The 26,417-nt window shown below is 61.4% G+C and overlaps 1 protein-coding gene across 9 annotated transcripts in view; it reads right to left on the bottom strand.

Moving 5' to 3' along the window:
- The window catches only part of ATP2B4 (ATPase plasma membrane Ca2+ transporting 4), an 87,857-nt gene that overhangs the window by 25,456 nt on the left and 35,984 nt on the right, over nt 1-26,417 (bottom strand). For 6 of the 9 annotated variants that reach the window (XM_074849928.1, XM_074849929.1, XM_074849930.1 and 3 more), the window contains 2 exons: nt 5,336-5,768; nt 759-956 (listed from right to left, as the gene is read on the bottom strand). In XM_074849928.1, the coding sequence (XP_074706029.1) occupies nt 759-956; nt 5,336-5,531 (394 nt within the window). In that variant the 5' untranslated portion in view covers nt 5,532-5,768. Of the gene's footprint in view, nt 1-758; nt 957-5,335; nt 5,769-10,848; nt 10,948-11,832; nt 11,880-21,936; nt 21,984-26,417 lie in introns of those variants that run through there. The other 3 variants (XM_074849925.1, XM_074849926.1, XM_074849927.1) reach the window with 3 other exon arrangements.

Here is a 26,417-nt window from a genome sequence, read left to right as displayed (position 1 = left end):
GCTGGTCCAAGGGCTTCCCCTGCTCTCAGGAGAGGGTTTTTACATCCCTGGAGATATTTGGGCGTTTTGGTTTTGGTGGGGTTTTCTCCCCCCCTTTTTTTTCACTTTTCATTTTTGGCAGAGAACGGGGACAACTGGCTTCTATTTCCAGTTGGAGAACACAGCCCTCCCTCCTCTGCATGACCCTCGAGTGAGTCACCATGTCCCTGCACCTCCGGCTCCCTGCCCCTGCTCGACTCCTCCAACGATACAGAGATCCAGGGCCGGGGAGGAGAAACTCACCCAACGCTGTCACCCAGCCACACGTGGGATGTCACAGCTGGGAGGAGCCCTCCCTGGTCAGGGGTGGGGGTACCAGGGGACAGCCAGCCTTGTCTCTCCATGCCCAAATCAAAAGGGAAGCCCCATAGGACTTGGAAAGCCACCAGACCAGACGGACCCTTCGGCCTTTGAGCATTTTTTTGGGGAGCACATGAAGCATCTCTGAGCCACATCGTGGTGCCAGCTACACCCAGACACATCCATCAGTGCGGGTCCCTGGATGGGACCACACCAAGGACCCCAAGGATGGGGAGAAGCCACCACCTAAAGTGTGAGCAACAACAGCTCCCAGCTCCATCCGCACCAGGGTGGAGGGACACACAGGGTGACCTTCCAAAGACAGTACCCACCCCAAAGCCCTGCTCTACACCCCCAGGCAATGCAGCTCATGTGGAGCCCCCACCAGGCACCCCACCCCAGGGACCTCAGGGACTCACGTTCATTGTCACCGCCCGGAGGGTGGTAGAAGGACAGGCCCAAGGAGATTATGGCTGCGATTTCCAAGATGATCAGCGTGACGTCCTGGAGTGCCTCCCACACTAACTGCAGGAACGTCTTGGCCTTTTTGGGAGGAATGAAGTTCTGGCCGAAGACCTGCCGCCTCTTCTCCAGGTCAGTCGGGTTCCCGGACAGGCCTGAAGAGACGGAGATGAGGGCAAACCCCACTGCTGCCCTGCAGCCCCCCAACTAGTACCAGTGGGACCCCTGCAAGGAGCAGCACCCTGCAAGGTGCAGGCAGGGGGGAGCCAAGGCAGGGCTTTGCTGCTGTCACCCATGGGGCAGGGGACACACAACCGGTGGGGCAGGAGAGCGCGTGGGGGCCGGGGCGAGCACGTCGAGCCGCCTCTCCCCGGTGCTGCAGCCTCACGAAGCGCCCGAGTGCCAGTTAATGCCAGTTGGCACTGGCCGGCTTGTTTACATGCTGCATCAAATTAGCCGTAAATCTGGCACCGCGAGCGGCGCTCGGAGCTGTCGGAGCCACCTGATCCCTCTCTCCTGCCAGCTCGCAGGAGCAGCCGCCGCAGAAAGCGACTCGGCGCAGCAGGAGCGTCTCCGAGCTCAGCCGAGCCCCACGGACATGCCACGGCAGCAGAGGCTGGGGCAGAGCGGCCAAGCCAGCTCCTGCGGGGACTTGGTGGAGGAGACACGGGGCTGGTCCTGCTGAAAAGGGGTGGTGGGAGCGAGGAAAAGAGCAGGATGGCCCTGAGCTGGGCTGTTGCTCCCTCCAGCTGCGTGCAGCAATCCCAGAGAGGGGAGCAAAAGGGGAGCAAAAGGGGAGCAAAAGGGGAGCAAAAGGGGAGCAAAAGGGGAGCAAAAGGGGAGCAAAAGGGGAGCAAAAGGGGAGCAAAAGGGGAGCCTGAGCCCCTGCCCCAGGGCAGCAGCAGACTGAGCACAGCAGCCTTCACAGCCCCCCCATCCCGGGGCATGGGCCAGCAATGGGAGACGGCAATTTGCCCCACGACCTCCCCCATCGTCCTCTGCATTAAAGCCATTAAAAAGCTGATGGGGTCCGAGGTGAGAGCAGCCTCCCCCGCCCAGCACTACCTTAATCAAGCCCCACGCTGAGCCCCCCTGTTCTCCACCTTAAGATGGCCTGTGGGGCTGCTGCCAGCTCCCGAGATGCACCGGGCAGGCGGCTGCAACTCCCAGCCCTGGACACATCCCGGTGCCTGGAGCAGCCTGGCAGCGATGCCCTCCTGGGGGGACCAAGCCCTCCCACTTAGGGGACACCTCCCCACCAGCTCCATGTCATCCCAGCCAGGAGGAAGCAGCAGGATGAATCCCATTTCCCCCACCACCACGCACCCCCCTTTCTGCTGCGACTACACCCCGTGGCTGCAGGGAGGGGACGTGCTGGCAGAGCAGCCCAGGCGTCCCCACCCAGCCAGTGACGAGGCAGCAGGATCCTGGGATCTCCCAGCCTCGATTCCCGCCCAATATCTCCATCGGGACAGATGGAAAATATGGCTAACTGCCTCGGCTTGACTCATGCCGGCGCCAGGGCCGGGGAGGCACGGCGTGTGCCGTGGGCAGGCGTGCCGGGCACACACGCGCTCCCGCACGAGGACGCAGGATGTTGCCACGGGGCACGGGAGGCTGCACGTGTGGCTCCTCCAAAGCCCCCGTCCCACCTACGGGCATCACCTCAGAGGTGCCCCCCACCCTCCTGGGGCAGTTGGGGAAGCAGGGGGGGGCCTTTCAACTTATCTGTGCTGACTCAGGGAGGGTTGTGAAGAGCAGAAGCCGTGGGCACGTACCCTGGGCACGCTCCAGGCTGGCAGAAAATCCCTCCTGGCTGGGGCCACTGCAGGGCCTGGGGGGACCGATTAGTGGGGGAGTGGATTAGAAATTTTGGATGGAGGCCACAAGTGACAGCAGGAGAACAAAACCCTGTGCAGTCACCGGTCCCTGATTAGAGGGGAGGACCTGCAGCCTGGGAAAGCTGCTTTTGAGTTGCAAAGCTTTGATGCAAGGAGCCCCCAGAGAAGGCTCCGTGCCCCAGCTCGGGAAGGAGGTGGCAGCCCCGGGAACTGCTACCACCAACGGGTGAGTCAGGGCGGTGCCTGCTGACACTCGTCACCCAGGGGAGACCAGGAAGGGAGACGCTGAAATCTGTGACTCACCGAAGCTGCCTGTGCTTCACCGCCACCGCCCCGCTCCCCTTCCCACCCTACCCGACCCGGCTCTGGGACAGGTCTGATGGAGGAGGTGGGAAGCCAGAGCCCAGCAGCGAGCCACCCCGTTGCCAATCCCCTTTGTGAGGAACCCTGAGGGGTTGGGGTCCACCAACACCTTTTAGGTCAAGAGCCAGAGCAGCAGGTCCCAGCAGACCCCCACCCCGATGCCAGAGGCCCCCTTGCTGCACAAACACCCATGTGGGGAGATCCCACCCTACAAAGAAAAACCATCCTTGGGGTGAAGGCAGCACCCTGGGGGGACTGTGGCCAGCCCCTGCCCCACAGGGACAGTGCCAAGCTCGACCAAGGACAGCCAACGCTGCGGCATGGAGAGAGGCAGGAGCACCCAGGGGCAGGAGCCACACACACCCAGATGGGATCATCTGCTCCAGCCACTGCCCGCAACGAGCTGCCGTGTTTTAGAGTGGGGCAGGAGGTCTGGGAGGACTCCCCAGACAGGCTCTGCTGTGCCAACCACCTACTTTGGTGACACCAAGGAAGAGCACACGGGCACGTGCTCCCTGCCCGCGCAGGGCAGGAGCTGCGCCCCATCCCCGCGGGATGAGAAGAGGGATAATGAGCACAGGGACGGGCACCAAGTTCTGCACAGCGCTGGCTACTGCAACACGGCGCGGGGACACACACGCAGCGGTGCCCTGTCTCATGCCCACAGGTCCAGCGAAGCTCCTGGGCTTTGGCTGGGCAGTGCCAGCTCAGGAGGGGTGTGCAGGCAGAGAGGGGCTCGGGGTCAAGTCCAAGTCAGCCCCAGCTGTCCCCAAAAGACCTTCCAGAGGGAAAAAGCCCCACGCTACACGTGCTAAGATGTAGCTGCAGTTCCCCAGATTGCATGTCTTTCACTAAACCCCTGCTGGGACATCCCACCTGCAAACACAACCTGAGCTCGCCTGCGTTGCCCTGTGCTCCTCCTAAAAATCCCGACTTGTAGGAAATAACCTTTTCTTTGCTCTCTGGGCTCAACAGGACAGGGTTTGGGACAGGCAACAAAGCTCATCTCTGGAGCAAGAGGGTGAGGCAGGGATACGCTGGGGGCACAAGAAACACCAACACCAACACCAACCTGGAAGCAGCACTCGGGGTGGAAGGGCAGCCCTTCGCCTCCCCCGAGCAAGAGCCGTCGGGCCAAGGCAGAGCCTTTCAGGTTCGCTTCCCCCCACTCCCCTCTCCTCCCACCCCCAAAGGAGCGTGTTCCCAGTTTGGCAGGGCCAAACACATTGTTTTGCAACCTGGACTTGGTATTTCCACCGGGACTCCCCCCCCTTCTCTAATGACATCCCGATATTGTCTCCCCTTCCCGGTCCCACTCACAGCTGGGAAACACGCTAATCCCCAGCTTACGGCACTAATAATAACCCACAAGTTTTCACAGCCACGTCCCCCATCCCACACAGCCACCGTGGGGCCGCATCCTGCCAGCGCTGTTCCCAGCCCCAGGTAAACCTCTCGGTGCCATAAGCAATGGGTCTCTCCACCCTGCACCCCCTTTTAATGCCAAAGAAGGGGTGCATTGCCGTGCAGAGGCCTGCCACGCCATGAGCCCCAGCTCACCGATACAGGGGGCCCCGCAGGGCCAGCCCAGACCACGGGCAGGAGAGGTGACATCCTTCCACCAAAGCCTCCCAGAAGTGACCTGGCACCCGCAGGCAAACGTCACTGCCACCACTCAAACCTGTGATGCTCAGAAGCACCCAACCGGGTTTTAAGCTCCCACAGCTGCTTGAGAAGCCCTATAGATCAGGGGGAGACCCGCCTGCATCCCCCCATCCCCAGCAGCGATCCCCTTTGGGGACGTGCTGCCCGTCCCTTGGCGAGATGCTGACACCCAGCAAACGAGCCCCACGCAGCCCGGCCACCTCTCCAGGCATGCTCCCCAGCGCTCTCCAACCCTTACAACCTTCACCCACACCCCACGCAGCCCTGCCGTTAGTGCTGTAAATTATTAAACAGGAAAAGCTTGCACTGACCTGCGGGGCAGCAGCTGGGCTGCAGAGAGGATCCCCCCCCACACCCCTCTTACGCCCCTCCTCACCCCTGCCCGCATCCCACCTCCGCTCCATCCTCCCAGGGGATGCAGGGCTCTGGGGGAACCCCCAGGGAAGATACTTCTTTTTTGCCTCCTTTTCTACCTTAAATGATCATTTTATTAAGATGCAGGGAGCCACCTCCCACGAGGCTTGCGATGGACGCCCGAGGCAGCGGGACCACGCTCTGAGCTCAGCCACAAGACCGTTATTTGAGCCACCACCTCAAACCTTGCCCGGCTCTGGCCAGACCCAGGCAGGCGGTCCCACCTTGCAGACCACAGGATGGCCACCTACCTTCAACTGGCGACGTCTTCAACCTCTTGCAGACATTCTGCACACCGCCATAGGAGTCATTGAGCCGGGCGACCGCCTCGGCGCTCCTCAGCTCCATGAGGTTCCTGAGCTCCACCACGGAGCAACCAAAGTCCCCCTCATGGTTGCCTTCGGCAACTGAGTTCCCGGGGTGGTGGTCGGCCACGTTGTTCGTCATCTTGCCGGCGCAGTGGCTCCTGCAGCACCCTCCCTCAAGGGTCCGGCAGGGGGATGCTCGGCACGGCCCCTTCCCTGGGGGCTGCCCGGGTGAAGCGGGTGCCTCTAACCGAGCCCAACTTCTCCGGATAAAGGTGTAAACAGGATGTGCATGTTACCGCGGAGGCGACCTTAGCAACGACCAGCGTGCATCTCCCGCAGAAGGAGGAGGGCTCCCTGGATACCACAGCAACTGGAGCTGCAAAAACAAGGATGGGAAACAAAAATATCAGCATTAGGAGGCCTACTAATAAATTCACGCGCCTCGCGGGACAGGTGAGCGGGAGCACTGGTACCCGAGGGTGGGTCACCCACCAGAAATAACATGGTTTGGAGGTGCCGGCTTGCTCACCCGACCCCAGGGTTCAGCATAATTTGACCAAAAAACCTGGATGAGCTGGAGTTGACCTCGGAGGGAGCTCAGACAGGCTCAGCACGGGCCGAGGCGTTTCACGAGCCCTCGGCCATGCCGCAGGGAAAACCAGCGGCAGCAGCTCCAGCAGCATGCAGGGCCGGGCAGGAAGGGCGGCCAGGTGGTTCTTCGCTCAACCCCCAGCTGCCCGGCCCAGAAAAACGCTCCCATTCAGTTTGGTTTAAAAATACATCTCGGCAGTGGAAAACAGCTGCTTCCTCCGCAGGCTGCCGTCCCGGGGCAGGAGCGCTGGCTTGCTGCACTGCCAACAGGTAAGCAGAAGCATCCCACTGAGCTAGCTGGCACGATGGAGGGGAGCTCACAGCACCCAGCGGACTTTTAATCAGCAGAGAGACTGAGCAAGAACCAGAGAAGCTACTAAAATCTGCACATTTCTCTAAAATAAAGAGGCTTTTGCATTAATGACCCTTTCAGGCTGTCTCAGGAAGCCTTCTGCATCCTGCTTGCAAGCTCTCGTGCCGTTCCCTCGAAGGCAGCGAGCGGGCTCTCAGCCTCGGCTCTCAAAGCCCCAAACTGCTGCCACCCAGGTTACACCCCAGCCCTGCCCGTGAGGGCAGACGAACCCCAAAACCACTTCAGCCAGCAAGATCCGAGTGCTGCAGCCAAGCAGGGACCATGAGCACCCTGCAGGTCCCGCCTTTTCCCAGGGGTTTGGAGTCTGGGGTCCCCCACTGGCATCTCGGGCAGAGAGGACAGGCGCTGGGGACAGCTAGGGACATGGAGGGAGCAGCATGGGCCAGAGGGAAAGGGCTTTCTCTCACCCAAGGCACCCTCCAGCTCTGCTCCCAGGCTCAGATGCCAGCAGCAATGCTTCCAGACACCTCTCCAGAGCTACAGAGGCAAAGAGCCTGCAAGGGAGGCTCTTGATGGGGAGAAAATAAAGACTTTCCTAGAGCTATATAAATGAATAACAAAAGGGTAATGGCCACTAATGCAGCATCAGCACCGAGACAGAGGTCCAGAGGTGGCAAGAGTCAGTGGCCAGACAAGAATGGGAGGAAGGAGGGAAAACACCGTTACACACAGGATGCACCAGCCCCTACAAACCCAACAGACAGGCACCAGACCATCAGGGGTCTGTCTCAGCACCACCCCACAGCAAACAACCCTGATTCCAGCCCTGGTCACCCCAGCTTTGCAACCTCTGGGGCAGCAAGACCCCAAAAAAGTAAACCTCTCCCTGCACTCCTGACCCAGGGCCTGGCCCCTGTGAGCAGCTCCCCCCACCCCCCCGCCAGCAACACCCAGGGCGGCTCTCAGCATTATCAGGAGGCAACAGGCACCAACCGAACCTCAGGGACAGCAGCGATGCCACCGCCACAGGAGGGTCCTGTCCACCAGCTGCAGGCAGCAAAGGGACGGGGAGCACAGGGACGTGCTCTCCCCACAGCACTGCAGCTTCTGGGGCACCCAAACTTGCATCCTCCAGGCAGAGTGTTGCTGGTACCCCATAAAGCACCAGCCGGGGCACCAGTATCCTTGCCCCAGCATCCTTGCTTGTGCCCAGCCTGGTCACCCCACAGCTCCTCATGGAGCTGAGCCCATCCATCATTTAAAGGCGTGAAAGCTGCCGGCAGCGGGAGGCAGGAGACGGCAGGTCCAATTAAGCAGACTCCTGCTGATCAAGAGAAAAAAAGATAATTCCCCCCACCTCAACACACTAATTTTTTCCTCTTTCATAGCAAATAACATCTTCTAAGGAGAGCTCAGAGATTAAGAGAAACGCAGTTAATTAATAGTGTAACGGCCTAGTCTATAATTACCCCTGAAGGAGCCCATGGGGCACCGATCATCACCAGCCCGTGCCCAGCCGTGTGGTTCCTTCCCTCCAGCAGCGCCAGCCCCGGGGACTCGCTCTGCCAGTCAAGAAGAAAGGAGGGACCGCGGCGGGAGAAGGCTCCTGCCATCTGCTCTGAGCACCCTCCTCCAGCCCCAGGTTGGGGTCAGAGACCCATTTCTGGCCAGTCTCTGCCCCATCCCGCCAGCACCGGACGGGCTCCCGTGCTCCTTGGCCGTGCTGGGAAGGATCCATCCCAGGCAAGCAGGGAGCTGCGCCTGGGCTTCCTTAGCAGCTAATGCTCTGACAAGCTCCTAATGACTCCAGCAGCATTCAGTGGGCTGGCCCTAACTCTAATTAACTCATTTCCAGAGCCCCCCCAGCACTGGAGAGGAAGAAGTGCTCCCCAAGGGTCCCCTTGGTACACAGGGCGAGAAAACACAGCCCAGATGGGAGAGCCTGAGCAGGATCCTGACTGCCCTGCGTGGGAACAGGCTGCATGGGACCCCCCGAACCACCAACAGTGCTGCGTCACCTCCCCAATAGCATCCCCGAGCAGGACAAGGGCAGCTGCAGACACGGAGGAGTTTGGAGGTGGCAGCGGTGAAGGACACGGACCCTCTTGACCCGTGGGCCGGGGTGTGAGCTGGGGGAAGGAGCACACACGTTCCGGGAAGGAGAGAGCGGCTGGCGAGGAGCGGTGAAGCCGATGTGGTGCTGCAGACAAACCTGCCCAGAATAATAAACGGCTGCATTACACCTCCGTCCTGGCTGGGGAGAGCGGCCGCAGCCCTCTGCCTGCGCCCACCCCAGACAGCAGAGCGGCCACTGGCGCAAGGGAACGGACCCACTGGCTTTTAAGCCTGGAGGAGAGGAAAGTGGGCTGCTCAGAGAGGGACAAGAAAAAGAATAAATCAGCTGGACATGTCACATGTGACACCTTCAGCCAAGCCACGAGCGGTCTCGCCGCGACGCCGGCGGCACAGCCCACGGCACCAGCAACCCGGCACACGCCAGCCTGCGGCTGCTGCCTGAGCAGCGATTGCTGAGCCGCCGGGCGAGAGCACAAACCCTCCCTGCTCAGCTCAGTGCGCTCGGGCTGGGCCCCGGCAAGCAGACGTGAGCACCATGTTGTCCATCCCGGCAGATGACCAGAGAAGGAGCAAGCCCTGACCAAGCTCAGGTCTTTTTGGGTTTTTTTTACCCATGAAGGAGGTGGAAATCCACACCCTAGCTCAGCTTCTCCCACATCTCGCTCCAGCCTGGACATCTCCCACCATCCAGGGCAGAAAGCACCACGCTGAGGAAGAGCAACACCAGCCGCCGTCTCCCCTGCCCAGAGCCACAAACCCCATTGGGGTGGCAGGATCGGGCCCATTGAGCAAACCTCAGGCCATTTCCCTCAAATTTTATCACCTTCCCCAAGCACCTGCCTGCCTGCATTAGTACAGAGGCTGCTGCATCCCAGCCCCACACGCTGCTCGTGGGCTGTCCTGCCCCTTGGGCAGCACCCGCCGGGGTTTGTTTCCTCTCCCACTTCGGGGATGGGGTGTTGGAAACACTCAGCTGCTGGAGGTTGCCATGGCAAACTCAATGTAAAGCTGTCAGGGATGCTGTTTACATTGCCAAGTGGGGAGAAAAAAAAAAAAAAAAAAAACCCACACCAAACCCCCAAATTACCCGTCTTGGCCTGCATTTAAGATTTTTCTTTCTGGAAATTAAAAGCTGAGCTCCATCCCCAGTGGAGAGGCTGTGCTGAGCCCCGGAGTGCAGCCACATGGACAGACCGAGGCTCCAGACGGACGCACGGGCCCCAAAAGCCAAAGTAGCCACTTAAAGCAGAAAAACAGGCCTGAAGCACCTTCCACTTGCTGAGAACTGTCCCGGTGGAGACCGTGCAGCTCTCCCGGCTCCATCCCACTGCACGGACCCCGCCACCGCTCAGCACCCACCGCCGGCTGCTGGGAGCTGTGGTCCCACATGGGAGTGATGCTCTAATGGGAGAGGGAGCTGGAAAGAACACATCTGCTGAGAAAAGTCACCGGGAATGACATGTTAAGCTCTGGAGGGTGTTTCGGGAGGGAAGGGACCCCGCTGGGCAGCCCCTCTTAGTGGGGAAGGAGCAAACGTGCTCGGAGACACTGAGGAGCACACGGGGCTCCCTGCACCGGGACCTTTGCACAACACACCCTGCCTGGTTTCAACAGAGACGAGAGCCTTGGGCAGACGCTGCTCTTGGCAGGTAGGGGGGGACACGCAGGGAGGGTGCAACTCCCCATCCCAGTGCCTGCCAGGGCTGAGCCAGGTCCATCTCCCACGGTGGAGGCACAATTGGGGTGAAGTGACATGCCCAGGGCAACCTGGAGCAAGAAGTGCTCCCCAGGCCACGACAACACCGCTGTTGGTGGATTTTGAGCAAGGACAACACCCTCCCTGCCCCCAGCCCACCCCCAAGTCCTCCACGTCTCACCCTGCGCTGCAGCAGAGCCCCCACCTCTCCTCATGAAGCCGGTGGGGGGGGGGGTCACAGCACCCGGGGCTGGGGATCGGGGCCCCTCCCTTGCACACTCACCAAATCGCAATGTGCAGATGGCGACAGGCTCGCTTGCCTCTTCCCAGCAACACCCATGACAAGCCTTCCCCGCTCGCCAGCCACAGCTTAACCCCTCCCGCACCGGCTGGCCGTTGCACCCCGAGAGGGGGGCACCCGGAGAGGACACCCGTCAAGCTACCGGGTGTTATCACCTCGGTGGGCGAGAGATGGGTGGAAGGAGCCAAGATGGTGACTCAGTGGCAAACCGCACGCTCCCGAGGGCCAGGGCTGGTTCCCGAGGGAGGATTTTCACCCTCGGGACCAAGCGCTTCCCCCAGCGCTCGCTCGCAACCCAGGGAGGAGGCGCAGGATCGCAGCCACCACAGCGGGCAGCAAAGGTCACGGTGTGGGACCTTCACCCTCGCCCCAAACAGGGGCCGTGCCCCGAGCAGAGGAGGGTGGCAGAAGCAAGGGGGGAGGATAAGGCCAGCCCGAAACACCCCGGACAGATCTCTCCAGGAACAAGCTCCACTCACAGCATCCTGTGCTGGCACCGGCACAGTGAGGGAGCAGGATCTGTCCCTCTTCCCCCAGTAACGCCAGCATCCATCTCTCCCTGCTCCTTCCCCGGGGCTCTGGGCGCTGAGATCAGCCATCGTCCCTCACCAGGGCTCCCCTGGGCAGGCACCCACGGGATATTACCTCCTCGCCAGCACCTCCTCCCACCGCAGCATCCGCTTCCTCCGCCGGAGCACGCTGCCTCGGGATGGGCGGCACAGCATCCTCCCCAGGGGAGGGGACGGTGGCATTTCCCTCCCCAGTGGGGCCCCCCCCAGTACCTACCAGTGGGAAACCCCCAGCGACACCCACTCCACAGCTGCTGCACCCCAGGGTGATGCAGATGGGGACACGTAAACACAAGAGCCAAAATCCTGGGTGGGGGAGACCCCAATAACTGCAAGATCCTCTCATTTCCCTTGCAGTGCAGAGGGGGAGGAAGCTCCCAGCCTTCATCTTGCAAGAGTGGGGGGACTAAACATGCCCCTCCAGGGCACTGCAGCTGGTAAAAGAGTCAACAAAACACCCAGGAAGTGCTGGGGCCTCACACAGCCCCGGCAGAGCTCGGCGGCAGCAACACTGTGCCGGGGGAAACCGAGTCACGGCGCAGAAGCGACTCGGGCCACAGGGCAGAGCTGACGCTGCAGCCCGGGAACACCAACTCCTGCAGAAGTTTGCTGCGGGGTCAGACGGAGCTCAGGGCTTCTCCTTCGCTAACCCACCAGCAGCACCCCGGGAAAGACAGCACCCCAGGAAAGGCAGCGCCTTCTCCTCCCGCATCCCCGCGGGGGGAAACCGCCGGCGCAGCGGCAGCTCTGCAACGCAGCGAGTTAAAATTCCCAAACTCCCACGCGGTGCCGACTCCTACGCACCTCACCGTCTGCGAGCTGGGACGCCGGAGGTGACGCGAGGGTGGGGGACACACACACACACACACACACACAGAAAAATCACCCGGTTACCGTAGACAACATGTAACGCTGTCACGCGCGGTGGCTGGCTCAGTGACACGCTGTCAGAGGCGGAGGAAGGAGCCGCTGGCCCCGAGATGTCACCGCCACCAGCCCCAGCTCCCCGCCCTCCCCTGCCACCGGAGCGTGGATTGCACCAGCCCCTGAGCCCGCAGCATTTCTCCCGCTCCCCTCTGCCACGACACGTTTCCCCGCTGCCGGGAGCGGGGCGAGCGCTCGCTCGGGTGCCAAGAGCGCGGCAAGCGCGCACAGCGTGCTCGCGGCACACACACCAAGGGCTGCCATGTGAAAGGGCACGAGTTGGCGGTCATGTCCCCAAATAAGTTGTCCCCCCCCCTCCCCACCCTCACTCCCTGGGTTTGCACACTCGTCCCCACAGGGCACAAACACCAGCACTGCCCATGGATGGGGAACAAACCAGAGCATCATCACCGCGCCCCGAGCAGCGTGACACCACGGCACCATCCTCTTCATCCTCCTCCTCCTCACCCACCAGGCTGTGGGGGCCAAAAGGAAGGCCGGCAGCTCTGCGCCACGCACGGGGGGCCAAGGTCATGCAGACAGCAAAAGGGAGAGGCAGGCAGAGGCAACCTTCTCCAAAAGTGCATCTCTCTTTGCAGGCCACTCTGCAGGGAACGCGAGCAGCTGCCATCAGCCCACTAATTACAGCTGCCGTGGCTCGGTTTTTGCTAGTATTTTGCCTCCTCTTAACGAAGGTAGGAAAACCATTGGGTATTTTTGCATGCCCAAGGCAGCAATTAGCTATTGCAAAAGGCGGGGAAGAGGCTGGAGGCAGGAGAGCACCGGGCGTGCTGCGGAGGCGTGGAACAAGCGCGGATTCAGCGATCCATGACGTGGCTCCCCAAAACCTGCTGCCCCGAGCCCACTGCTAGCCCAGTGGCCAGGGCAGCCCCCGGCTCCCGCTGCCCGAGCCCTATCGTGACGCATCCATGTGCAAGAGCCACCGGCGCAGCTGCCAGAGCCTTGGTGGCGGGGGGCTCAGGAATCTGCCCTCGCCCCTGGGCTTCCCCATGCCACAGGGTGCAGCGGCCCAGGAATTTCAGGGGGGTGGAAAAAAAAAAGAAAAAGGAGGGAGTCTCCAGGCGAGCTGTCAAGGGGAATGTTTCCATCTAAGGCCTTGGTATTTCTCTCCCGGCGCCTGCACTAAATCACCCCAGCTCCTCTCATTATTCTTTTGTGCTTTACAAGGTAGCACAGCCGGTGGAGGAATGCAGAAGTATGCAGAAAGCAAACCCCAGCCTCTTCTGCACCAGCAAATACCTGCAGCCCTGGAGCCTTCAGCCTTCGGAGGGGCACAGCATCCCCTCCTGCCGCCCCTCGCCGAGGCCGCTGGTGCCCGGTGAGCTGGTGCGTTGCAGAGCCCCCCAGGTGCTGCGCCGGACCCCAGCATGAGGCTTCACCCACCCCTTCTCCATCCCACTCAGCACTGGGAAACACGTTCCTCCCACCCCAGCCTGGGAGCATGGTGGGCACCGTGCACTCGCCACCAGGCGATAAGGCATCAGCTGGCACACATTGGGCAACTCTTCACTCCAGCTCTTTTTTTTTTTTTTTTTTTTCCTCTTCAGCTGAATGTTTTGCAATGCCGTGGTGGGGAGGTGTCCAGGGCAGACAGCTCTCACCAGGCTGCTCCCCACAGCCTCTCTGCTCACAGGGGTCAACCTCTCCTCCTGCACTTCAGCCCCACCACAGACTCGGTCCTGCGCTTGTCTTAGCGCTGGTTTACAGCCTAGAGCAAACGAGTCCAAAGCAATGTAGGGAAACAGTTTGGATTTGGGTGACTTTGGGGAGCAGGACTGGGTGATAGAAATAAGGCAGCAAACTGGGGGCGCCATCTCTCAAACTCCTCTTGCAGCACCACCACCCCATCCCAGGACATACGTCGAGCAACGGTCGCATCCCAGCCCTGCGCTCACCCACCCGGACCCTCCCAGTTCACGCCATGCCTGGATGCCCGCCGGTCTCAGCACCCCGCTGTGGAAGGGAGATGACACCCAAAGATCCCGTCGGGGTGGGTGGGCAGCTGGGGGGCCCATCCCCAGGCAGATGCTCCATCCCCACTCAGCTTTGCCTGGCTCCCACCCAGCACACGGATACTGAGGCTCTCCCAGCTCCCTGCAGAGCAGAAGTGCTGATCCAGAGCGGGACTGGGAGCAGTCGTCTGCGCTGGCCAGGCGGCTGGAGGAGAGGGCACGGGCCGTGAGCCGGGATTAAAACCAAAAACTCGTGCAGAAAGCAAGACGGGGGGAGCTGAGAGCTCTGCCTCGAGGGACGGGTGCTCTCTGCTCCAAAGACCTCACGAGCAGTTCCTGGGGCAGAGGCACAGCTGGAGGACACTGGCACTTTGGCAGGAGCTCAGCCTAACCCAGCTCACCCGCAGCCCTCGCTGCCAGCCCAGCACGGTGCCACTTGGGGGAGAGGCAGGGATGCTCCAGGCAGCTCAACCATTCAGCCATCCCCATTCGATAGGGCAGCCCACGAGCACACTGTGCAGATGCTCTCCAATAGGAACAGGACTTGGCTCCCCACAATCCCTCCACCTCATGCAGATGGGGAAACTGAGGCAGCAACACACCTGAGCACAGCATCAGCCCTCTCCCAGCCCCTGAGCAGGGAGGAGATCCCAGCAGCCCTGACTCCCACCTTTCTATATCCTATTCAGGAAGCAGAGGAACAGCTTAGCTTAAAATAAAGTAAAAACCAGCAGGCAAGAACCGACCTACAGAGCACAAGGGAGTCTCACAAGCAAAACAACACCCAGAGAACGAGAGAGCTATCGGCCAGGACATACGGGTGCAGCCATGATATTTTTAGCAGTATTACACAGGGACAGGGGATTCCTACCCTGAAGATCCCCGGGGGCTTAAAATAGGCCCCGTCACTTCCTCCCAGCAGCGGCTGGGAGAAGCATCTGCTTCTTCTGAAAGCCAGGAGAGGCTGAGCCCTTGGGTCTCGGGGAGCTGCGGGGCACCCCAAGAGCCAGGGAGGCATCTGGGTGAGCACAGCACTAACCTTCTCCACTGGAGCACCGCAATGAGCTGCTCCCTCCTGCCTCGCTCTGTGAAGAGAAAAGCCCGTGCAAAAACCAAAACAGCAGCAATAATAAAAAAAATACCCCTCTTGTTCACAGCAAGGGAAACTGAGGCAGGGCTTGTTTGACACCACAGGGTAAGTCAGTGGCTTGCTGGGTTGCACGGCCTGCCCGGTGAGCAGGGGGCCCCCAAAGCAGGGCTGCACTGTTGGGGAACCCCAGCAAGTCCAGCCACCCCACAGCAGCCCCCCGCAGTGGGCTGGGACAGCAGGAGGGATGACCCAGCGCTCAGATCCTGACCCCAAGGCTGGCAGCAGCCCTGGGGGCAGAAATACCCCTCCTGCCACCCTCGCCACACGGGCAAGGGGATGGGTGCCCCGGGGTCCAGCACCCACAGCCCTCAACTGTCTCAGCTCTGAGGGATCCCGCTCGGTCCCGCTCCGGATCACGTCCCGGCCCGCCGGTGTGCTGGGCACCCGGTAACTCCTCCGATCCTGGCTAGCACATATCCCTCACGCCAGACCACGCCGGTGGCAAATCCATATTTTTCCATTTAGAAGTCCAAGCAGAGAGGGGATTTTCCAGGAGAAGGAGAAGAGTAAAGCAACAAGGCGGGGGGGGGGCCCTGTGAGCCCCCTCCCTGCCCCAAAGGGTTAAAAAATATAGCCGGCAAAAGTGTGTCTGCGATAGGAAAAACACACGCGCTCCCAGGGAGAGCGCGCCGGCTGCTCCCGTTTCCCTTCCCGACATGCCCCGCTCCTGGGAAAGTGTAGGCTGTTTTCCATATATAACTGCAAACTGTTCCATGCAGTAAGAAGTCTAATTAAAGGGAGGGAGGGAGAGCGGGAGAGACGCCGAAGACCGAAAGGCAATATTTATACGAGGGAAGAAAGCTTGCATCCCGGGCACCAAATTAGACCCTTGCAGAGCAAAGCCCGTGATATCATCGGGAGATCAAATCTGGGCAGAGCAGCAGCTTTGCAGAAGAGGCAAATCAGAGCCTGGAAAATATGTACCAATAAATAAGAGGAGAGAGCCAGATGGGCCAGGAGAGCACGGGGAGGGGCAGGGGAAGGAAAAGCTAATCTGAGCCAGTTGCTGGGATGAGGCAGAGTGCCGCAGGAGGGTGCACATACAACCCCAGCCCCCCGCGAGCCTCCTGGGGTCCCCGCTCCCCGTCCCCCACCGCCCCCTACGTCCTGCTGCTGGAGAACCAGTTATTTAAGTAAATAGCAGGAATCTGCTTGAAAAATAAATATGAAAGTAAAGCTGTACACACCAGAGCAGGGCTGGGGGATGTGAAATGCCAGGGAGGAGAGTGACACGCTGGCACGGCGCGGGAGCCGGCCGCCGAGGCGGTGGGGAGAGGCTGCAGGCGAAGGGGCACCCATCTGAGGCACCCACCCGTGCAAGGGGTGACCCACGCAGCACCCAGTCCTCCCCCCACTTAGACACACCAGCCCTGGCTCTCCCAGCCACACGTGGCTGCATCCCACCACCCTGATGTTTCGGGGGCACCCCCTCCCTCAGCATCCCCAACCCAGCCAGGGCAGGAGGGGTGCAGGGGGGGGGCACGCTGGGCTGGACGGGGAAAATACGCACCCGATCTGCTCTTCAAAGCCTCTTTGTTAGAGCTGCACTTCCCACAAGCGCCAGCCACAGCCCCAAGGTAATCCACAGTCAGTTAGCAGGTTCCCAGCGTCATTAGGTCCTCAGCCTACACTAGGTGTCAATGCATTTTAAAACCGTTAACGTACTTTTAATTAAGCGCCGATATATTCAAAAGTCGCCCTACCTAGGCTGAGCCCTCGCCGAGATGCCGGCTTACCGCCCGGCCGCGGGGTTCGCTGCATCGCTTGGTGCCGACACCACCCTCACCGCCATCCTCACGGGCACCACGTGCTCCGCTCCCAACGGGGGTTGGGGACCATCCCCTGCGCACCCCAAAACCAGACCCGAGCCACCGCTCCCGTCCTGATCCAGCGCCGGAGCCCCGGTGCGCTGGGCACCGCCATTGCCGGCACGGCCCCGGCCCCACCTCCACACGCACACACCCATGTGCCCGGGGCGCCCAGCACCGTCCTGACCTGCCATCCTGTTTATGCAGCGTCTCGAACCCCACGCGCTCCCTCCCCCTGCGCTTCGGGCAACGCCCCACAGGCTCCCAGCTGCACCAGTAACCCAGAGAAACTGGGATATCCCTTTCCTCAAGTGCCAGCATGAAGCTACTTGGCGAGGCTCCCACCTCCCGCATCCCTCCAGGTGGGACGGTGCCTTCCAGCCCCGACCCCCACCCCAGGCTTTGCCACCACACACATCCTTCGTGCCCATAAATCGCACCTCACAGAGCTGGGGGAAGGCAGCCTGCAGGCTATCCCCCCCAAAAAAACCCTGCAACGATGCCAAGAGGCCCAAGCTTGGGTTGAGCTCTACTTCAAGCAGAGACACGACAAGATGCGCTGGGGACGAGGACACGTGGAGGTGGGGGGGGGGCCCTCACACCACCTGGCAGCCCCACCACAGCAAGCGACACCCCCCGCTAGCACAGAGCCAGCCCCAAAGCCCTGCGGCCTCTGCCCAGCCTCCAAGCAAGAGGAACAAGCCAGCCCCGCATGGCACGGCCCTGGGGTCACCTGAGGTGACTGCCGGCCACCAGCCACTTCGTACTGGCTGGACCTGGAGGCGCAGGAGCTGTGGGAGGCTTTATAACAGTCCCTGCCTATCACCGGCATTTATACAGGTGGGTATCTAAGCACCAGCGCTAATCTGGGGATAATAGCAGCTTTAGCAGCAATAGGGCAGAGATTACTGCCACAATCCGGGTGTTAGGGGCGTTTCGTTGGCAGTAAGCAGCACAGCAGGCAGGCAGACGGAGCAAGACGATCCACGGGGAATAAAGCGAGCGGTGTCTCAACCCGGCTCCTGGCAGCTCCCCAGTGACACCCGAGCCCAGTGCCGGGCTGGTACTGGGGTACAGGAGGCAGACACGCTGCCTGCCATGATCCTACGTGCTGCCCGGCCGGGAGAACACAGAACCCATCCCGGGCCTGGGGTTTTGTGTGGACAGGATTCCCCCTCCTCCTCCTCTTCCTCCTGCCCCAGGCATCCTAGCCAGGATCGCTGGGCACGCTGTAATCCCCTCAGCTCCCAAGGCTCTGCCTCCTCTTCTCTGCCCCCACGTTTCCCCAGCTGCCCCACGCACACAGATGGTCCTTCATCATCCTCTCCCTCAGCCTTCGGCACCACCCTCCGACCCCAGGCAGGGTCAGGGCAGGTGTTTTTGCTCTCCATATAACAAGAACAGCCAGAATGCAAAAAACAAGCCTTACTGCCACAGAAGTCTGCTTGGTTTGGGGTCCCCCAGCACCATTCGGGGTCCCCCAACACCACGTGAGCTTGTTCTGCCCAGGGAGCACCCTGCTCCCACGCAGCCCCCCCTTGAGGGGAGGCAGCCAGACAGGGTCCTGGAGTGAGGAGGCTGAGATTTGGGGAAGCCCCTCCTCTCTCCGCCTGTTTTTCTGGGTCCCTTCTTGGCGATGCTCTACCCAAACCCATCACCTCGAGCGGGGATGGAGCACAGCGAGGTCTCAGGGGCTGAGAAGCAGGGAGGCCAGTCTGCGCAGGCAGCTGCGTCCGGGGGAGCAGGAGGAGGAAGGGAGGATCCCTCATTGTCCTTTCCAAAGGGAAAAGGGACAGTCCTCTAAATGGAAGTGCCAGGCAGGGCAGGAACCACCTCCAGCCTCCTTGCTCCAGGCTGCATCTGCCCGCGGAGAGCGGAGGACACCTGCACGCAGCACCAGTCCCCCCTGTGCTGCAGAAGCACCATCTGCAACATCTTGCAAGGATTTGATGCATTTCACGTTCAACTGCAGGAGCGAGAAGATCCCCTGGCTGCTGCCCTGCAGAGAAACACCCAGACGCTGCGGGGAAGGGAAAGGAGGAAGAAGGGCCATTCCTGCACCGAGCCCCGGGTAAAGGCGAGGTGGGATGCCCGAGCTGGTGCTCAGCAAGGTGAGACCAGGCGCGCAGGAAATGAGCGTGGCTGCAGATGGCAGGCACGGACAGGGAGAGATGGAAAGAGGAGGAAAACAACGCCAAGAAGGGGAGCAATGAATGGAAGGAGCTGAAAGGCAGCGGGTCAGGAGTTAGCACAACAGAATTCAGCGGCGGATACGGAGCCGGAGCACGCTGCAGAAGGATTTTGGCTCACCAGAACCTGGCCTATGGCTGCACCCAGGGGATGAGCATCTGCTGGGTACCAGGGCAGCCTCCAATCCATCGCCCCCAGCAGAGCCTCCCCCAGAACAGGCACCTACAGAGCAACATCTCAGCACCCTGACCCATGGCTCCAGCCTCCTCCCCCAGCAGGCAAAGCAGCCGTCTCCTCCGGGAGCCGCAATCGTCTGCGTTTGGCACCCAGCACACGCTGAGTAATTCAAGCCGCCCCTGGGAAGAGCAGCCCGTGGATTTAATACTCTGCAGAGCAGACGGGCGTTTGCAAGGCCGGCTCCCAGGGGCGCAGCGTATCCCCGGGGATGCTGAAGCAGGTAGCGGGATGAGGTTATACAGCTGGTTTTTTCCCCCATGGGGAGGTGAACGGGTCTTGGCTGCTTGCTTTCTCCTTCCCCCAGGAGATCTCCTGCTCACTCAGGAAACACGCTCAGGTGCCCTGCAGCTCTCCGGGGAGGAAACACTGCTCAGACAGAGTCAGCTGGTTTGGTCCTTCCCTTCGTTTTTGGACAGTCCATTTGGGGTCAGCTTTAAGAGCAATTCGTCACATGGGAAATAACACCACTTCAGGCCTCCTCCCTCAAATAAACCTCAAAAGACATCATTTAGGCAAGCTTAATTTGGACAACTAAAAATAGCCGGCACTAGTCACACTGGAAAATGCAGGCTGTGGAGCTTCACACTTTTACAGCTCGAGCCAGGACACGGGGGTTTCTGGCTACAGGAGGAGCGTCGTCCCCCCCCGCCCCAGCTCCGCAGACGCATCCCTGGGTGATGAGCACAGCCCTGCTCCCACGGGGGAACGGGTGGGCACAGCGGGACCCTTCAGAGCCCCATTCCTGGGGCCACCAGCGCCCTGCACTGCTGCTCCGATGAAAGTTTTGGGTCCCCACACTTTCCCAAGCAGAATGCGGTGACTCACAGCCACGTCTGCACCAGGACACCCAGGAAAGATCAGACGCGCTTTCAGCTTCTCCACAGCCAAGCCAAGTTTCTGGACCCGGCTCCCTGCGGCTGATTCGCCCCCACTTCCCCCAGCATCCCCAGGCAAACGCAGTCAGGCCTCTCTGCCAGCTCTGCCCGCACACGGGATAAATCCCCTGCACTGAGTAATGCGTAGAGGCGGGTTGTTATTACAGCTTTCCTCCTGTTCTGTAGCAGCGGGGCTGTCACAAGCGATGCGACCCTCGCGAGGCACAATTCGAGCCTTGCTACAGCCTGGCAGCCCATCGCACCGGCAGCTCGGGCTCCTCCACCACCAGCCTGGCGTTACCGGCATCACCAAACAGCCTCCTCCAGCAGCGCCGCAAATCCAGCCTGCCCTCATTTCCCTGCAATCCCCTTCCTTGCACCAATCTCTCCCTGCTCTAGAGGCAGGAATAATATTTAACTCAGGTTCACGCTGGAGCACGAGGTACCTCCCAGCCTAGGTCACCCCCAGGCTGTCTCCATCACAGAGGCCACACTGGATCCATGCTCACAGCCACGTGCCCACGGGAGAGCCCAGCACCGGCAGAAAGCCCCTCTGAAGCGGGTGGCACTGGGCTGGGAAGCTCAGGGAAGCTCGGGGAAGCTCGGCACCACGGCGCTGCCAGCTGCAGCGATACGGCATGGCACGGTTTTGTATGCGGCCGGCACACGGGACCAACGGGCTGAGCTGGGAGCCTCACGCAGCAAACGAGACACCCTGCCCTGAATTTCACGGCCAGCAGATCACGCCTGGAGCCATCCTCCTCCCCTGGGGTACGGCCTGCAGAGCTGACGAGAAGGTGGGGGCTTCAGCCCCGGCAGAAAGGAGATGAGACGGGAAGATGCTTGAGGACCGAGCCATCTTCTCGCTCGTCCTCGTGTCCCTTCGCTGCCTGCAGCAGCGACAGCCTGCGAGATGGCACGAGCAAGAAAGCAGCTTCCCTGTTCTCTAGTTAAAAAGCATCCATGCAGCCCGAGATCTGCCTGCAGCAGCCAAGTGCTCGAGCAACCTGGAGTTACTTTTAAGTAGCTGGTGAGAAGGTGGGAAGAGAGATGAAGAGCTGGGGCGCGGTGATGCCATGGCACTAAGCCTCTGGGAGGGCTGAAGCAGAGAGAGACGAAGCATCAGCATTTCCGAGCAGGAACAAAGGGCGAGAAGAGAAAAGCTGAGGGCATGCCATGGGGCTGGCGGGGGAGATTGGCACCTCCCGGGCAAGCAAAGGGGTGGAGAAGGGACAGTAAAGCTCTAGCTGCCGCAGCAGGGTCCTTAATTAGCATCTTGGGAAACCGTGCTGAAAATCAGACACCTTCTGTCCGAAATCTGAGCCCGGACCTGAAAATCTGATCACTGGATCTGATGCTCAAAGAGCAAAGGTCACACCAAGTCCTGGGCAGGCCCCACAACCGCGGTGCAGGGCTGAGCTCCCCCCTGGTCCCCTCCGGCCCAGCTTCAACCCCAGCCCCCTCAGCAGGAGCAGAGGCAGCACCGTGAGGGCCAGCAGCTTATTTTTAGCCTGGGGAAGGCAGGAGCCCATGAGCAGCCCTCCCGGCTCTTGCCCTTGGCATGGGGCTCGCGGCTTTTACTGCTGCCACTGCTGAAGCGAGTGCCTCAGGCCTCAGCCGAGTCTGCCACCCCCCAGGCTCTGCAGTGCTGGATTCGGCCCCCGGCTGGCATCACCAACCAGCCCAATCCCTCCCCCGGCACAAATCCTTCCTCTGCCCAGGGAGGAGGAGGATGATGCTGGGATCAGCCCAGGAGCCAGCGGTTGCTGCGGCCCCGTAGCAGACGGATCCAGCTTATTTACGGCTCCTTAACGGACCGCGGCGAGTTAGGCAGGGCTGACCTTTCTGTGCCCGAGACAAAGAGGAGATGTCAGCAGCGGCGGCGGTGGAAGACTCACAGGATCGGCGGTGCAGAGCCCTCCCCTGCCAGCCGGGACGGAGCAGGAGGCCAGACCCACGCAGGGGGCTCGGGAGCAGGCAGCCGGCCGGGGCCACGGGAAGCGAAGCGCGCTGGGATCCCAGCCTGGGAAAAGGAGGGATCGGATTCCTCCCTCCCCGTCCCCGCCGGACAAACTCTTCCGGGTAGGGACTCCTACGCGCTGCACTCTGCCCAGGCACACCAGAAGCTCGCTGCTCCCCGCAGACCCCAGCTGCTTTATCAGGGGAAAATATGGGGATACGGCATAAAATAAAAAAGGGGGGGGGGATGGAGACTTGGCCCCAGCACCCCAGCAGCGTTCGGCTCCTTTGGCTGTGGGCGCCTCGGCTCAGCCCAGCTGCCGACTCATCCCTGCCATGGAAGCGTAGAAGCAAAAGTTTCCCCGTCAGCATAAAACACGGACAACTGGCCAAACCTTCGACTTGGCTTCTGCCGCCCTGGCACGGAGTCCCCACAGTGGGGATCCGCCGTGTCCCAGCTCGGGTGCCTGCGACAGGCAGGGGGGCGCAGGGGTCTGGCCCCCTCCCTGCGTTAGGGGATAGGGGAGCAGCGTGTCCCCACGGGCTCACCACAGCCCCTGTGTGCGGGGAGGGAAGGGTTTGCCCAGACCAAGAGCTCTCCTGAGCCAGCCCTTGGCACTGCCAGCTGGGATGATCCTTCCCATGCCCCTTCCCTTGTTCCAAAGTGAGTCAGCCGCAGGATTTTGGCAGAGGACCCGGTGGCACAGCCGCACGGTGCCCCCTCCCCAGCCTGGCCTCCCCCCTCCCGGTCTGTACAGTGTTTAGGACTGGATGCCACAATGCAGAATCCCAGTGAGCCAGCCCAGGAGCACTCAGCATCCCACCTCATGCCCACGCCAGGGTCCCCACGTCCCTCTCCATCTGCCAGGGCAGCCACGGCCTGTCCTCGCTTGCGAGAGCGGGGCCAGCCCCTTGCTTTGCAGCCGAGGGGGTGAGGGCAGAGGGATGCTCCTGGCCAGGACTCCCACGGCCCCGATTCCTGACCTCCCAGGGACACGTTGCTGTGCATCAGCTTCCCACGGGTAAATCCTAGACCCCTCCCAGAAGCTCACAAACGCAGGAGGACACTGAACTCATCTGTTACTCACAGAGAGCTCTCCCAGGATCTAAGTTGCTTAATTAGTGCTTTAAAAGAGTCACCATCCAGGTGGGTGACACACCAGCGGGTTGTCATGTGCTCCGCACGTCTCAAGCATTTGCTTTCTTCCTTTCTCTATCCAGAGTTAGCTTGCACTTTTTTTTTTTCTCCTTTCCTTTTTCTAATGAACAAATAGAGGGGCAGGTTTTATAAGTCCATGGAAACTCTATTATCCCTCTGCATTAAAGCCAAAAGCAACTAATTAAAACATCAAAGTCAGATGTTTCATTAGTTTGGCCTCAGAAAGTGCTGGCAAGAGGTGGCAGCGAATGTGGCTCCCACAACTGGCTGCACTGAGGGACCCCAAGCCTGGATCCGCACCCTAAAACACGGTCCCTGTCCCAGTGTCACTGGGAGACCCAGCGGGGAGCTCTGGGCTGGCCACTGCTGGACAGAGGGGACAGGGGTGTACCACCCTCTCCCCATCAAGGCTGCTTCCCCCAGGAGCATCTCCATCACCACGGGACGGATCCTTATTCCCTCCCGGGGACAGCACGAGCGCGAGAGAAGAGGTTTGAATTCCCAGCTCACCCAGACCCATTTATTTCCTCTTCCCCACACTGGTTCTCCACTTGTACAACAGAAAGGACATCGCTGCCTCCGTCCATCCCAACCAGGAGGGCTCCAGGCAGCCAACAGGCATCAGCCAGCAACCCTCACCCTGCCTGGACCCGCTCCCAGAAGTCCCCAGCGAGACACAGAAGTTGGGGAACACCAAGGAGGTGGCACCTCTTTACGCCGCAGCGGCCACCTCCCCATCTAAAGATCTGCATCCCATCGCCATGGTCACACCGAGCATCGCCGCATCCCTCCCCACGCCTGGTCCCGGCCACAGCGAGCACATCTCTTGCACAACTCCACCCGGAGCAAAGCGGGGTCCCCACCCCAAGGCTTGCCGGGGGTTTAACCCAGGTTTTCCTCCAGCTCCCAGAGAGCAGCAGTGATTTGCCAAGCGCAGCACAGCCTTCCCGGCGGGGAGGGGCCCTGGGCAAGGAGGAAACGGGAGCAGCAGCCAGCTCTTCCCCGGGCCCTGCCGTGGGGAACAGCAGCAAAAAGGTGTCAGGAGAGTCCCTGCTGCAGAGCTGCTGCTCAGCGCCAGGCTCCTTGCGTCCCCCAAACCCCCCTGGGCTCCTTCCAGCGCTGCTGCAACAGGCGTGTGCGACCACTGCGGGCAAACTCCGCTCGTGGCCTAGCAGGGGGAAAAAGGAAAAAAAAAAAAAAAAAAGGAAGAAATAAAAAACAACCCAAGAGAGGAGCAAGGAGCGTGCAGGGAACCCGCAGCCCTTGTGAGGTGCAGGCAGGGAAGCAGCAGGCTCATCCCCCAGCGCAAGGCAGCCAGGGAAGGCCTGGGGGAAGAGGGGGAACTCCAGGCACAGCTCCACCCCGGCGCTTTCTACTGCAAAACAATAGCGGAGAGGAGCAGCAGTCCCTCCCTGCTCTTACTCACCCCGCCCGAGGACCTGTGTCACCCTACGGCCTCCCTGCCCCATCCTCTGCCTGGGGGGTTCCAGCACGGCAGGTCCCCACTCCAGGGGTTGGTGACACCAATGGCAAGAGATCCTCCACACCCCGAGTGTGGACCCAGGGCACGCCAGCGGGCACCGGGAATTCCCTCCGTCACCACCTCAACTGAAGAAAAAACCCAACCCACCACCCAACAACAGCCTTCGCCCTCTCAAGCCTCTACCTGCAGCTCTTGCACCACCGCCCCAGCCAGCTCCTCTCCCGCAGGGAAGAAGCCAAGGCCTTGCGGAGGATCCCGCGCGTCCCCTCGCACGAGGCCGCCCAGGGCAGCGCCCACAGCCCCGCCGCGGGCGACGGACGACGCCTGCACCCCAAGGGGGTGGGTAGCGGGAGGTACGGGGAAGCTCTGGGTGCTCCCCAGCGCCGCTCGCACCACAGCATCGTCCCGGCACGGACGGGCACCCGGGGGTGCCTTGGCGTGAGGCACAAAACCCACATACCCGAGTCAACCGCTCCGACCAGGCTTTGGGGAAATCAAAGGGCACGTTGGTTTTGGGAGGCCTCCAAGACCACCCAGCTCCATCCGTCCATTCCGCCTGGGAGACCCCCTCCGCTACCCAGGGACAGGGGGAAGGGGCACCTGCAGCCACCCCTGACCCCGCCACCCAAGCCCAGGCCATCCCGAGGGGACGGGTGGGATTTCCTGGGGAGGTCACCCGAGGGGGCAGCCCGGAGGACACCGGTGGAGCCGGGAAGGGAACCCCCCGCCGCTGCGGGGTGGGGCTGGCGGAGTGCGGGGGTGTCAGCTTCTCTCGCTCATGATTAAATAATTCAGGTGCGTTTCAGTGCTCAAGGAAGCGAAAGATTGAGGGCACTGTCTGGAGCCAGGCAGAGTGCAGGCAGCCGGCACAAACCCTGCCTGCTGGAGCCGGCAACAGCAGAAGCATCGTGCCCGTGTGGGGTGGGGGGTACAAAACGGTGCCCCCCAGCCCCAGGACAGCTCTGGACACCCCGTGGGTAGCTCGGAGCACTCACCTCCACCCCGGGTGGGTCCCGGCCAGGCTGCCCGTCCACGGGCAGAAACAGGCTGCACTGGTTTGAGATTTGCAATCCAAACCCCCACCCAACCTCAGGTCTCCAGAGATAAGAGCACAATAACCTATTGTCCCTCCTCCACTCCCTCCCCTCTCAGGATCTCGACTTGTCTCCGGCGAAACAGGGAGGGACCACCCAGTTCCACACCCCCCACCCCCGGGGGCTCGCCTGGACCCCACGAGGGGCACGACCCCAGCCCCTGCCCGCGGATGCTCGGAGGCTCCAGAGCCAGGGCGCAGGCAGGGCTGGGATGCAGGCAGAGGCAGGAGGCGGAAGAGGCTCCTGCCTGCTGGCCATGTGGGCCAGAGCCTGGCTGGTTTTATTTTTTTTTTAATTTTTTTTTTCCGCCCCACTCCTCCTGTTTTCTGCTGTGGATTTGATCAGCTGGATTGGTGCAGGCAGAAGGGGAACGTGGGCAAACACCAGGCAGCATTCCCCCCCCCCCCCCCCCCCCCAGCGCTCTGCGATCCCACCCTCCATCCCGCCCCCCTGTCCGGATCCGGCCCCACGCACACCCCGCCCGCGTTACCCCACTCCGGGCAGGGAGCAGCACCCCCCATTTGCCCCACGGATGGGGAAAACCACCCACGCAGCACCTTCCCCGCTCTGTCCTTGGGCTGCCGCAAGGCGCTTCCCCCCCCACACCCCCCCCCCCCTTCCCCGCCT

The sequence above is a fragment of the Strix aluco genome, chromosome 25 (genome assembly GCF_031877795.1).
Source record: "Strix aluco isolate bStrAlu1 chromosome 25, bStrAlu1.hap1, whole genome shotgun sequence".
Taxonomy (NCBI): domain Eukaryota; kingdom Metazoa; phylum Chordata; class Aves; order Strigiformes; family Strigidae; genus Strix; species Strix aluco.
This window is presented reverse-complemented; position numbering and strand designations above follow the sequence as displayed.